The following is a 13,055-nucleotide window of genomic DNA, read 5'->3' on the forward strand; positions in this document are numbered from 1 at the left end:
GTGAGTTCCTAACCTCTAACCCTAACCCCAAACCCTAAAACGGCAATGATAATTAGGCTACGGTACCCGTTAATTAAAAAAAAAAATTGAAAAACTGCCCCGTTAAGGGATCGGACTCACCGAAACGGGCCATTCCGCATAAAAGCAAAGATGAAATTTTTGAACGAAGCACAAAATATGACAAAATTAAAAAATACTGAAAGGGGCGTTTTACCCCTGCGCTGGGGAAAAAACCTATGGGGTAGGCGTTTTACCCCACCAAGCCTTATGAGCCAGAAATGATCTCAAACAGAGAAATAGTTTGTTGTGACGTTACCAGTTTTAAGCAAATTTAATATACAGTAACAATGTTCACATGATGCTCCCTACCAAAACCTAGCATTTGCAAACTTTAGAGCTCATGTTTTATTATTTCCAGGCTAAAAAAAACAAGAAAATATTTTATTTCTAAGCTGATATCTTTATGATTTAAATGCATTCAGAATTCGACATATCTAGACATTTTGTAGAAAGTTATTTGTACTGAAAAGATACTTAATCTAACAAACATCAGCACTGTATGTCTACATAATATGCTATGTGGCCTATAATAAATTTAAAAAATATTGTTGAACTAGAATTCATCATCTGAGCTGCAGTTTTGGCAGACATAAACACGTTCACCAGGGGTGCATTCTTCATGTGCCCAATGCTTACACAATACGCATGCTGCATTGCCTCCACTTTTCTCCTGACCTACTGTTAGAAAACGGCTCCCCATGTACTAAGCAAGGCCATCTCTCATCATCTGAATTATCAGCAACAACGTTTTCTTAATTCTCTTGTGCTTACTTTTAGCTGCCCTATTCATGGACACAGTCTTCTTTTGGTTTCTTGGAAGTTTGCTAGTAGCAAGTTTATTTTCCTGTAACATCTTTTTGTAAGGAGAAGATGTGATTAATTGTGCCTACTCTGATGTAGGCTAGGCTACGTTTTCGTTTGGGCTTAGTGTAGCGATCCATTATTTCATCATGTAAGTTTTCCTGCCTTTTACTATAGTGAACTAGTTCAGTGCTACTCAGACTTTTTTATGCCGTGTACCGGCTGAGCACCTTCCATCACTTGGCGTCCCGGTTAATTTGCGAAAAAAAGACAAGAGCAAAGTCATTATTACTTTTGTAACAAATATCATTGTACACAAAAAAAAACAAGTAAAAAAACACTTTTATTAATGGTCTTTCGAATTTTGATGCGAAGTGTGCGCTCGCTTATTTGCAACCAGCTTATCCAATTGCGGTTCAATGGTAGGAGACAATGCTACTCGAAGAGGAACATGGATATCCAACGCGTTTCTGTGTTTTCCCTTTAAACAGCTCATGGTAGAAAAGCCGGCTTAACATATATATGTAGAAGGGAATGGAAGCAGTGTTTTAATAGCCATGGTAGCCTACACAGTCTTGGATATTCTGCTTTCATTTTGACCCAAAAGCTGGCAAGGGAGTTTGATTCAAAAGATTTTCGCAAATCTTCATCAGCAGATAGATCCAATAATTTATCTTTTAAATCGACACTTATATTTAACTCTTCTACGTTTACAGTTGGTGCAAATGGGTTTCGAATCCATTCATTTCCTCTGCGTGGATCTTTTTGTTCTGGAAAATAACGTTGAATACGTTCCACCAAATTTGACAAATGTTCTGTGACAGTATCTTGAACACATTTTACGTCCAAATTGTCTCCAGCATCGTCAATAGCAGTAGCTAACTTAGGAAACATGTCGTAACAATTGTTCGAGACTCAAATCTTCCATGCTTTCAGCTTTCGTTGCATGCCGTCAATTTTATCTGCTGTTGCAAAAAGTGAAGCATTTTTTCCTTGCATTGAAGTGTTAAGGCCATTCATAATAACGAAAATGTCAGTTATGTAAGCTAGCAAAGCAAGCCATTGTTCATCTAGAAATAGCTTCGCCCGATCTGGCTTTCTGTCACGCAAAAATACTGCCAGTTCGTTGCCTTGCGGAGCTCGTTTCGGAGCTTTTCCCCTCGACAGCCAACGCACACTAGAATGAAATAATAGTTGCCTGTGATCTGCTTGCATATCGTCGCGTAAAAGGGCAAATAGTCTTAAATTAACTGCACTTCCTTTGACATAATTAACAATTTTTACAACCTCGCAAAGCACATCATTTAACTTCGTTGACAATTTCTTGGTTGCAAGACTTTTCCTATGAATAAAGCAATGCGTTGAAGCACATCCTGGAGCCAACTGCTTAATTCGTGTAATTACTCCCGATTTTTCTCCTATCATTGCAGCAGCGTCTTTACTTCTCTACTCGTTACTGGACGCTGCATGTATAGTCAAGGACGTGGACACAGCACAAACACACAAAAAGGATGATCATCTCGCATCGAACATTGCGATACTTCGTTGAAATAATGGATAACAATTACGAAATAACATTTCTTTGTGACGTAACTGGAAGTCGTCGTAGTAGAGGGCCACCAAACAGTCTATAGCTGGGAAAGCAGATTGAACATTATCGTTGCCTAAAAATTATTGTATAGATGTTCTGATCAACATAAAACAAATTACTCTGTTTACAATTTCTCCTAACTGACCGCGTACCAGCAGCCAAGTGCTCGCGTACCGGCGTTTGAGTAGCACTGAACTAGTTTAACCTAAATTTATTTCCTAGCGTTTCTGTAATTTTCCATGTAATCTGCTCCCGAGTAAATAAGAAAAAGGGAACTGAGAATATAAAATGATTTGTTCGCATTTGGCGACAGCTCAATTAGATAAAAAGCAAAATCGGACCAACTCAATCAAATCAGACTAGCTCAAGCTGAGCTCACTTCCGAAAAGATAAAATAGATTATGCAGTAGGCTAGGCTATGTAACAATTTGACGATTGTTGAAATGTGAAAATTCGTAACACTTGTTTCGTTATTCTACAATGTTTAAATTTCTTTTTGCTATGGATAAACCTACAATATTATATGAACACCTTCTGATAACTTAAAATTATAATTCGAATAACAATAATTGTGTGGAAATTATTTCATGGAGTCAGATAGCCAAACTAGATAAATTAGATAGATAGAACTTTCATCGAGCAGTTAAGGTGCGTCTACACGACGACTGTTTTCTTGCTTAAGCTAGCCAAACTTCTTGTTTCTTTAAGTTAATCGCAGTTTGTGCCGCTTACTTTTAAGAAAATGGGCGAGTAAGCGAGCCGTCGAGAAAAAATACGCTCCAGAGCGAAAAACTGGGCGCTTAAGTGAGTTCTCTTGCTTAGAAATGTTTTTCCCGCCAAAATCTCAGGTCTCCTCTCAGCTCAGTATCCAGACAGGGCAGGGCGGTATCGTTAAAGGATTTTGTTAAGTTTTGATCCCAACCCGTTCTTATTAATGTTGCGGGCTGAACTGGCGGTGACCGTACTCGAAATAGCCCATAGAAAGCACAATATTTTCCAATTTCAAATCCAAAACAGGATCTCAGCAGAAAACCATTGCCATTGTACACTGGGTAATAAAAATAGCGGAAGAATGATCTTGCTGGTTGTTACCAGTCACCCACGCTGACACGAAATTCTGTTTCCAACATTTCAACCTCACTGAGGTGTCTGAAAGCTTCAGTAAGCAGTAAATTGCGGGTTTGCATCCTTCGCTTTTTGCAGCATTTTTTACACAACTTCTGGGAAGCCATGACTGAAAGACTGCAACAACTTCAAATGGTTAAAGAACAGTCAGTTGCTTGGTCTACTCTGCTGTACTTTAGCGCGAACTGCTATGCTTTGGCGCGAACTTTTTAAAACGTGACGTCATTGGGGATTAGATACTCACGTGACTGCGATTCAAGCGAGCAAAATCTTCGTCGAGGTTGCCAGTGTAGACGAAACGAGCTTAATCACTAGCTTAAGCAAGAATTTTTAAGCAAGAACACTTTCTCGTGTAGACGCACCTTTAGACAGCCTTAATACTAAATTCAAATTATAAACAAACCATTCTCATACTTAAATATAATTAATAAACATAAATAAATATTACATTAGCACTCGATGTGGCATGCGTGGGTGTGCACAGCTTAAAAAGAACACGTTTTGCTCTAATTACAATATCTTCTCTCATGGAATCAGTTGACAACATATTATGATAAAAGGTTGAATCAGTAGACCTACCGTGTTGGCTTTCCAAGAACCCTACATTTTGCTGTCTTCCCAAGGACATCACTTTGCTAATTTTCCTGGAACCCTTCACTTGACTGCTTTGTCAAGGACCCATCACTTGGCTGCTTTTCTTGAGACTTATCAATTTTCTGCTTTTCGGAGGACTCATCACTTTGTTCGTTTCCCTGAGACTGAGACCCGTCAATTTGCTGCTTTTCCAAGGATCTGTCACTTTGCTGGTTTATCAGAGACCCATCACTGCTGTGCTGTTTTTCCTGGAACCCTTCACTTAGCTGCTTTTCTTGAGACTGTGTAATGGCTACATTTTGTGTGTACAGTGTGGGGGTGGGGTAACGATATCAATGCCATTTTCTTATGAAAACTCCACAGCTTTAAGCGTTTTGTGGCTATGATGTCCATCCAGAATAATACAGTAGAATTCGCCTATAACGGCACCTCTAGGGCAGGGTTTCCCAAACTTTTTGGGCAATGGACCCCTATTTGTCAAAGTATTTTTTCGCGGACCCCAATTTTATGTCGCATCAATTTTCCGCCTAACCAGCGATAAATGTTAATACAAATAAAAATCAGTAACACTGAATCATGTTTATTAATCGAAATGACAACATCATTGGGATGGATGTGATTGCTTCTTACTGCACAACTTGTCAATTCTTGGAGCAATTTGTGACAAGCAAACTCGCAATTCAGAGTCTACGATAAGTCTGGACCGGTATTTTGTCTTCATATTTGTAAGAGCTGAAAATGCTGTCTCACACATGTAGGTAGTGGCAAAAGGTAATAACATTTGGGTAGCCTTTTGTGAGAGCAGTGGATATTCGTTCTCAACACTTAACCAGAAAGATGCAAGAGGTTTTTGATTGAAACTAATCATTAAAGTTCGGTCAGATGACAATTCAGCCAATTCTTCCTCCTTGCGTCCTGACAGATCAGTTTTTGCAACAACAAAAGGGTTTAAAATCCAGTCAAAATTCTCATATGTCTCTTTTAAAAAGTACTTCGTAAAATGTACAGAAAGCAATTCCAAATGTTGTTGAATGTCAGAGAAAATTAAATCTGTATTTATTAAAGGTTTGTTGGCAATGTAGTCACACAGAACAGGAAACATATCCACAACATTTTCATTTATTCTCGTTTTCCATATGTTGAGTTTCTTTGTGAATGCTGTTATTTTGTTTTGACTGAGTAAAATGTTCGCATCTCTTCCCTGAAGTGACAAGTTCAGTTGATTGAGAAGGTTAAAAATATCTGCCAGATATGCAAGTTTCCCAAGCCAAATTTCATCGGCTACTAGTGAAGCTAAGTCCGCATTGTGCGCTCGCAAGAAAATTAAAACCTCCTCTCGCAGTTCAAACAGGCGTTCTACAATCTTTCCTCGTGACAGCCATCTAACTTCCGTATGGAGCAAAAGGCTTGAATGTTCTGAGCCTAGTTCATCGCAAAGTTTCGAAAACATTTGGGACTGCAGTGGGCGAGCTTTGATAGAGTTGATAACTTTGACACATAAAGATAAGACTTCAGACAAAGATTTTCCTAAATGTTTTGCAACAAGCGCTTCGCGATGAATCATGCAGTGCGTTCGTATAATGTTCGGTACTTTTTCCCTGATACGAGCTACAGCCCCGGAGTGCTTGCCGGTCATTGAAGCTGCACCATCGGTACATATAGCCACACATCGTTCTCACGACAGTTCTGATTGTGAAAAGAAATCACAAAGTACGTTGAAAACGTCTAAACCGGTTGTTCTGCATTGCATTTGATGACAAAACATGAAATCTTCTATCATTTCGTCTCCCCATGAATATCTAACATAAACCAAGAGATGTGCTTGGCTGGCAATGTCCGTACTTTCATCCAATTGGATTGCAAAAGTAGTTTGATTCAGTCTTTCAAGCAGCTGTGCTTTTATGTCATTCGAAAGTTCATCGATTCTTCTTGAAATCGTGTTGTTCGACAATGGAATTTCTTTAAGCTTGGCTGCACATTTGCCGTCCAAAACTACTTCACACATGTCAATTGCTGCTGGAAGAATTAAATTTTCGCAATTGTGTGAGCTTTCTTGGCTCGAGCAACCCTTAGCGCCACTAAATAAGATGCTTTCATTAATTTTTTGTTCGACACCAAAGATTGTGTAAAAGTTTCTTTTTGCTTTAAATATTTTTTTTTCTTTCTGTCAAAAAAAGCCTGTGGCTTTCCAGCTAGCTCAGGATGTTGAGCCATCAAATGCCGCTTTAACTTGGCTGGTTTCATACATTCATTCGACAATGTTTTGTAGCATATAAAACACTGAGGCTTAGTAACATCTGAAGGACATTCAATAAACCCGAGCTTAAGATACTCCTCATCGTATGTTCGAACTTTTTGTCTCTTCGTCTTCCGGGATGAAACATCCTGAGATTGCTGGGCTTCACATTCCGAATCATTCGACTTATCCTTTCGCTTCAAAAATTTATCCATAAGATTTGAACTATAACACTAAAATTTAAAAACAGAAAAAAAATATCCGTGTCAGTCAGGATATTAGAAAAATCGCAGAGGTGGCACTGCAGCTGACTACCGGTACGTCATGTTTGACAAATTTATTTCTGCACAAACTTTTGCAACAGGCTATCGCTTAGCCTCAATTGTTGTAGGCCTACTGACTTTGTAGACTACCGGAGAAAAAGCTGCGCAGAAATATATTTGTAAAAAATGTTGTCAGCTGCAGTGCCACCTTTGCCATTCTACTAAAAGTTAACACAAATGAATTATCTGATAACTTCGATTCGTTACTATTCTATCGTCCCTTCGCTACTGCTACTCTTATACCTAAACACCGCCCCTTCGCATTGAGTTATTTCTATGTTTTTATCTATTATTTTTATTTTATTTTGAATTATTAAGCTAGGCCTAAGGCCAATTCGAACAAAAATTGAAACTTCAGAACTTCATAACCTTACCACCTATGGGGTTATCTATTTTAATGCTCGGACTGCATAGACCTACAGGTAGCTAACCGAAAAACAGTTTAGCCTTGTAGCTATATAGCAAACATTCCCGACTGCTATACACCGTACGTTTAATTGTTGCATCATAGACGCCGAATGCAATTTTTAAGGTAGAGCAATTACCAAGACGTACTAATTCATTTCAAATATTTAAGATTGACACGGCCTAACATTCATTAAATAATTCATTTTAGATACAAATCACGGCGGCATTCATCTGCGACAATGGAAGTACGGTACCGTACAATGTCAAGCCTGTTTTCGCCATTTTGTCATATCGTCAGGGACCCCCTGTGCAGTCTTTGCGGACCCCCAGGGGTCCGCGGACCCCACTTTGGGAAACCCTGCTCTAGGGGATTTGCAAAAACTGACGTTATAGCCGAATTGACGTTATAGACGAACTACCGCAAACTATTCCACAACTGTCTTTTGATTAAAGAAAGAGGTGTAGCCTAGGCTATAATCCAATCAGGGTTACTGTGTAGGGGAGACTCGGGTAAGTTGGCCCAGCAAAATGAAAAATTGAATTTGTGAGCTAATAACAAAACATATGTTAAAGCGAATGCTATTGAAGAGTAGAGAATTCATCACTCTAGAAGTGGACATATTCTTGCATCAAACAAGCATTCTTAGGTATATAATTTTTCAAGTTTTCCGAAAAAAATAAAATGGACCATCTTGCCTTACTGTGCGGGTAATTTGGCCCACCATGGAAGGTAAGTTGGACACGTGGGCAACATGTGGGCAACAAACAGTAGAAAAGTTCTCTTTCTCCCCAACTTTATTTTCTTTCTAATTATTTCTTGGCTTTATAGAGGCATACATACCGTAGCCTACATAATTTATTCTATGTAAGGTCCCCTTACCTAATAAGGCCCACCTTTTTGATTTTGTCGCAATTTGATCATAAAATGAAAAAATCGGGTACCAATGTGTGTTTTATTGTGTTTTAGCATCATTAAAGCACTTCTTTAGAATGATTTTAATAACATATTGACCACAGTTTTAAAATTATAGTTGATTTGCTAATTACTTCTGAGTGGGCCTTAAAAGAGCACCATTGCCTTAATAAGGCCAGCCTTCTAAACTCAATTTTTTAAACCATAAATCGCTGAAAAAAATACAATACACAACATCAAAACAGTGAAAAATCCCAAAAACAATTTAGTTACCATAGTTTATCACAGAAAGAAATGTTAAACTTCACGTAGTGAGTTCATGTAAGTTTTTTTCCAATTGATCGTAAGTTCGTACAAACAAGTTTTTTTCAATCACAAGTTCAAATAAATTTCTTCAAAGAAATTCTTTTTCAACAGTAAAACATTTACATATCACAATCAGGGCATATAAATTCATCATCATCTTTTGTTAAACCAACACAGTTTTCATGGCTACCTACCATATTTTACAACTTTCACGTTGCCTCATGTCGGAGACTGTATTTTCTAAACATACCGTACCGAGCAACACCAATCTGCTACACTTGGACGTCTTTGCATATTTACTGTTTTCCCCTTTCCTTTTCTCTACCTTTTCCATACGTGTCAAGCAGAGACTTCGATACAGTTGTTGCTCGATAATTAATGCTCCTTTTTCTTTGCCCCCGCTTCTTGCTTAGGGTATTAATTTTGCTGACGGTGTAGCCATATGCTATGACATGGTGTTGATATGGGGGGCTGTGTTGAAATCTCATGATTTGTTGATGGTTGAGGAGAGATCCCATGACTTGTTTATATTTTTGGAGACATCTCATGACTTGTTAACGGTTGTTGAGACATCTTATAACTTATTAATATTTGTGGAGACATCTCATGACTTGTTAACGATTGTGGAGACATCCCATAACTTGTTGATATTTGTGGAGACAATCATGACTTGTTGACGGTTGTGGAGACATCCCACAACTTGTTGGTGGCTGTGAAAACAGTCATGACTCGGTGATGACAGCTGAGATTGGTCACCGACTGTATGGTCAATGTTGGTGACATCACTTGGAGCAAAGACATGGTCGGCAATAGTCTTGTTATCATATGGAAAAATTCCAAATCCTAATAAAAGCGAAACCCACTTTTCGCGAAACAGGTAACATATTTTGTGCCCTAACCACATGGTTGTGGTATATTGACCTGATGTTGTGCTTGTTAGCTGCCAGTAAGGGAGTATCGACTGCAGCGTCTTTCTCCTAACAACCCCATAATTGAATGCCAAGGGTACCTGCCCTAATAAGGCTCATGGCTGATTTTGATGGGCCTTGTTAGGGCAACTCTTCACAATCAGTTTAACGTAAACTTCCTAAATACACTATCCAAGAAAGGTCAATATGTCAATACATGTTGAAACTTTAGACCCTTTAGCATATCCTGAAACTCTAACAAAGGTAGAAAACAAACACCAATTACGAAAACACGCCGATAAATTAAGTACTGAACAAAATTTTGCTCGTGCAAGATAGCTTTCGGAAATTTACAACTAACTCTGCTGGCATGTGGTTTCTTCTAGGAAACCAAATTACTTTTCTGTTCATTCACATGATTATCGCAGCCAATTAGATTACCACAGCTGTTCCTTGCTTGCTTTGGTTTTCCAGATATTAAAGAGTGGGCCTTATTTGGGAAGAGTAGGCTACCTTATGCATTCATGTATGGTTTATAATATAATCTACTAGGCTATAATGCTGTATTTTACCTCAGTAAACTTTTTTTACATGAGTAGCCTACGCCCTACAGTACACCAAATAAGCTTTCGAAAATAACAATGTTGTAGGGTAGACTGGGGTAAAAAGCCCACCCGGGGTAAAAGGCCTACCTTAAATTTCTCCTTACAGAGTTGTGTAAATAAATAAATACTGCCACCATGTGTATGACTGCATTGTGGGTAATCATTAAACGCGTGCTAAAGGAAGCTGACTTGACGCAAGAAAAGTGTAGACCAAAATGGTTGGTTTTGCTTGATTTCTTATAAAAATTTAAATCAGGAAATGAAGTAGGCCTACTGCTCTTCTCAGAAAGAAGAACGCACCTTGATATTTTGTTACGGAGTAGTCAGTTGCTAATTCTAGGGATAGCTAAGGATAGTTTTATCCAAGTTTTTAAGGAAGTAGAAAAACTTTGAAAATTTATAGCATAGGCCTATGCCATTGGGGTAAAAAGCCTACCATGGAGAATATGCCATTGGGGTAAAACGCCTATGGTAGGCTTTTTACCCCTTAATTGTGTGGAACATGGATGAGACTGGCACATCGAATGTTTATAAGCCAACCAAAATAATTGCGATGAAAAGATCAAAAGGAGTGGGAATAATCACGAGTGGAGGAAGAACTGTCAGTCATTGTGCAACTAATGCAGCTGGCTCTTACATACCACCCATGTTCATATTTCCGCGAAAGCGCATGGCAGATTCTCTTGTGAATAACAAACCTCCTGGAGCAATTGGACATTGCACTAAGAGTGAATGGGCTGTCGAAGATAGCTTCATGACATGATTAAATCACTTTGTGCAATTGCTAAACCATCAAAAGAAGACACATTATTCTGGATGGACATCATAGCCACGAAACGCTTGAAGCTGTGAAGTTCCCAAAAAAATGGCATTGATATCGTTACCCCACCACCACACTGTACACACAAAATGTAGCCATTACACAGTCTCAAAAAAAGCAGCTAAGTGAAGGGTTCCAGGAAAAACAGCACAGCAGTGATTGGTCTCTGATAAACCAGCAAAGTGATGGATCCTTGGAAAAGCAGCAAATTGACGGGTCTCAGTCTCAGGGAAACCAACAAAGTGATGAGAAGTACATGGATGAGTCTTCCGAAAAGCAGCAAATTGATGAGTCTTCCGAAAAGCAGCAAATTGATGAGTCTCAAGAAAAGCAGCCAAGTGATGGGTTCTTGACAAAGCAGCCAAGTGAAGGGTTTCAGGAAAAGCAGAAAAGTGATAAGTCCTTGGGAAGACAGCAAAATGAAGGGTTCTTGGAAAGCCAACACGGTAGGCCTACTGATTTAACCTTTCATCATAATATGCCGTCAACTTCATCAACTGATTCTATGAGAGAAGACATTGTAAGAGCAAAACGTGTTCTTTTTAAGCTGGGCACACCCACGCATGCCACATCGAGTGCTAAGCCCAAAGGAAAACGTAGCCTACATCAGAGCAAGCACAATTAATCACATCTTCTCCTTACAAAAAGATGTTACAGAAAAAGAAACTTGCTACTAGCAAACTTTCAAGAAACCGAAAGAAGACTGTGTCCATGCATAGGGCAGATAAAAGAAAGCAAACAAGAATTAAGAAAAACTTTGTTGCTGATAATTTAAATCATGAGAGGTGACCTTGCATGGTAGCCTATGGGAAGCCGTTTCCTAACCCTGACAGTAGGCCAGGAGAAAAGTGGAGGCAATGCAGCATGTGTATTGTGTAAGCATTGGGCACATGAAGAATGCACCCCTGGTGAACGTGTTTATGTCTGCCAAAACTGAAGCTCAGATGATGAATTCTAGTTCAACAACATTTTTTTAATTTATTGTAGGCTACATGGCATATTATGTAGACATACAGTGTTGATGTTTGTTTGATTAAGTATCTTTTTAGTACAAATAACTTTCTGCAAAATGTCTAGATATGTCGAATTCTGAATGCATTTGAATCATAAAGATATCAGCATAAAATATTTTCTAGTTTTTTTAGCCTGGAAATAATGAATCTTGAGCTCTAAAGTTTGCAAATGTTAGGTTTTGGTAGGGAGCATAATGTCAACATTGTTACTGTATATAAAATTTACTTAAACTGGCAACGTCACAACAAACTATTTCTCTGTTTGAGATCATTTTTGGCTCATAAAGCTTAGTGGGGTAAAACGCCTACCCCATAGGTTTTTTGCCCCAATGCAGGGGTAAAACGCCCCTTTCAATATTTTTTAATTTTGTCATATTTTGTGCTTCGTTCAAAAATTTCATCTTTGCTTTCATGGGCAATTTGTTTAGTTGCATTGTGCCTTTATGTTAAGGTGGTGAATGATTCAGTAAATAGTGAAGATTGGTGCGTGTTTTTGCTTAAGGTGGGCTTCTTACCCCAGTCTACCCTATCAAACATCATGTAGTTGGAACGGCATGCTTTTATTCCTAACGATCTGGTCACCTTAACGATACTGATAGGTAGGACTTTGTTTGCAATAGGCTACAAAACTCCATTTTTGCATGGGTACCAATATCGGAACATTTCTTAATAGTGCAGTCGTGGGAGGTTTTTTGTGGGAAAAATTTTTTATCAAGCTGATACTTTGTTCAGACCTTCTCTATACTATGCAGATGGCTCAAAAAAAATGCCCCATGAATCGGATGATGGGAAACCTTTTTTTGGGCCCTTTTTCCCAATGACGTCACAATCCCTTTGGGTCCAAAATATGAAAATTTCAAGTTTTTCAAAATAGGACATATTATACATCATTTTTTAGCATTTTTCAAGAACAACTTTTTCTATTAACCAAAACCCTGAAATTGTACAGAAAAATAGCTAAAGGGGGTTAAAACTTGCAAATTTCTGTTAAACTTCGAGAAAATTTGATGAAATTTAGTGTGTATAACATCAAACATGAAAGAACCCATTTCATTGCAAAAAAAATTAGTGAAGAAACATGTAAATTGTATTTTTTTGTTTTGTTTTTATAGATATTACTAAACAATATAACGAAATATATGCTGTAGTAGTCTGTAAATACAAAATAGCTCATACAGTGTTGTAAAGAAGAAGAAGCTTTGTCAATGAACATCTCTGATTGCGATTGTAAATCTGGTGGCAATATAGTAAGTGCTCTAAGACATTTTTTTAAGAAAGTGTTCGTCATATATTTTGTAATAGATCACCTCTATTTTAGGAGCCCACACGATGGAGTCTCCAATTGATATCTG

The 13,055-nt window shown here is 38.2% G+C and overlaps 1 protein-coding gene across 1 annotated transcript; it reads right to left on the reverse strand.

Annotated features, from left to right (window-relative positions):
* Positions 1-6,196: 6,196 nt before the first annotated feature.
* On the reverse strand, positions 6,197-6,622 carry LOC145766612 (protein FAM200B-like). Its single transcript, XM_082578327.1, has one exon. The coding sequence runs from the start codon at positions 6,620-6,622 to the stop codon at positions 6,197-6,199; it is 426 nt and encodes a 141-aa protein (XP_082434453.1).
* Between the last annotated feature and the right edge of the window lie 6,433 nt (positions 6,623-13,055).

This window comes from Aplidium turbinatum, chromosome 3 (genome assembly GCF_918807975.1).
Source record: "Aplidium turbinatum chromosome 3, kaAplTurb1.1, whole genome shotgun sequence".
Classification (NCBI taxonomy): domain Eukaryota; kingdom Metazoa; phylum Chordata; class Ascidiacea; order Aplousobranchia; family Polyclinidae; genus Aplidium; species Aplidium turbinatum.

Bases quoted from the DNA above. Each gene is read 5' to 3' on its own strand.
- LOC145766612 (XM_082578327.1), bottom strand. From the start codon at position 6,622: ATGGATAAATTTTTGAAGCGAAAGGATAAGTCGAATGATTCGGAATGT.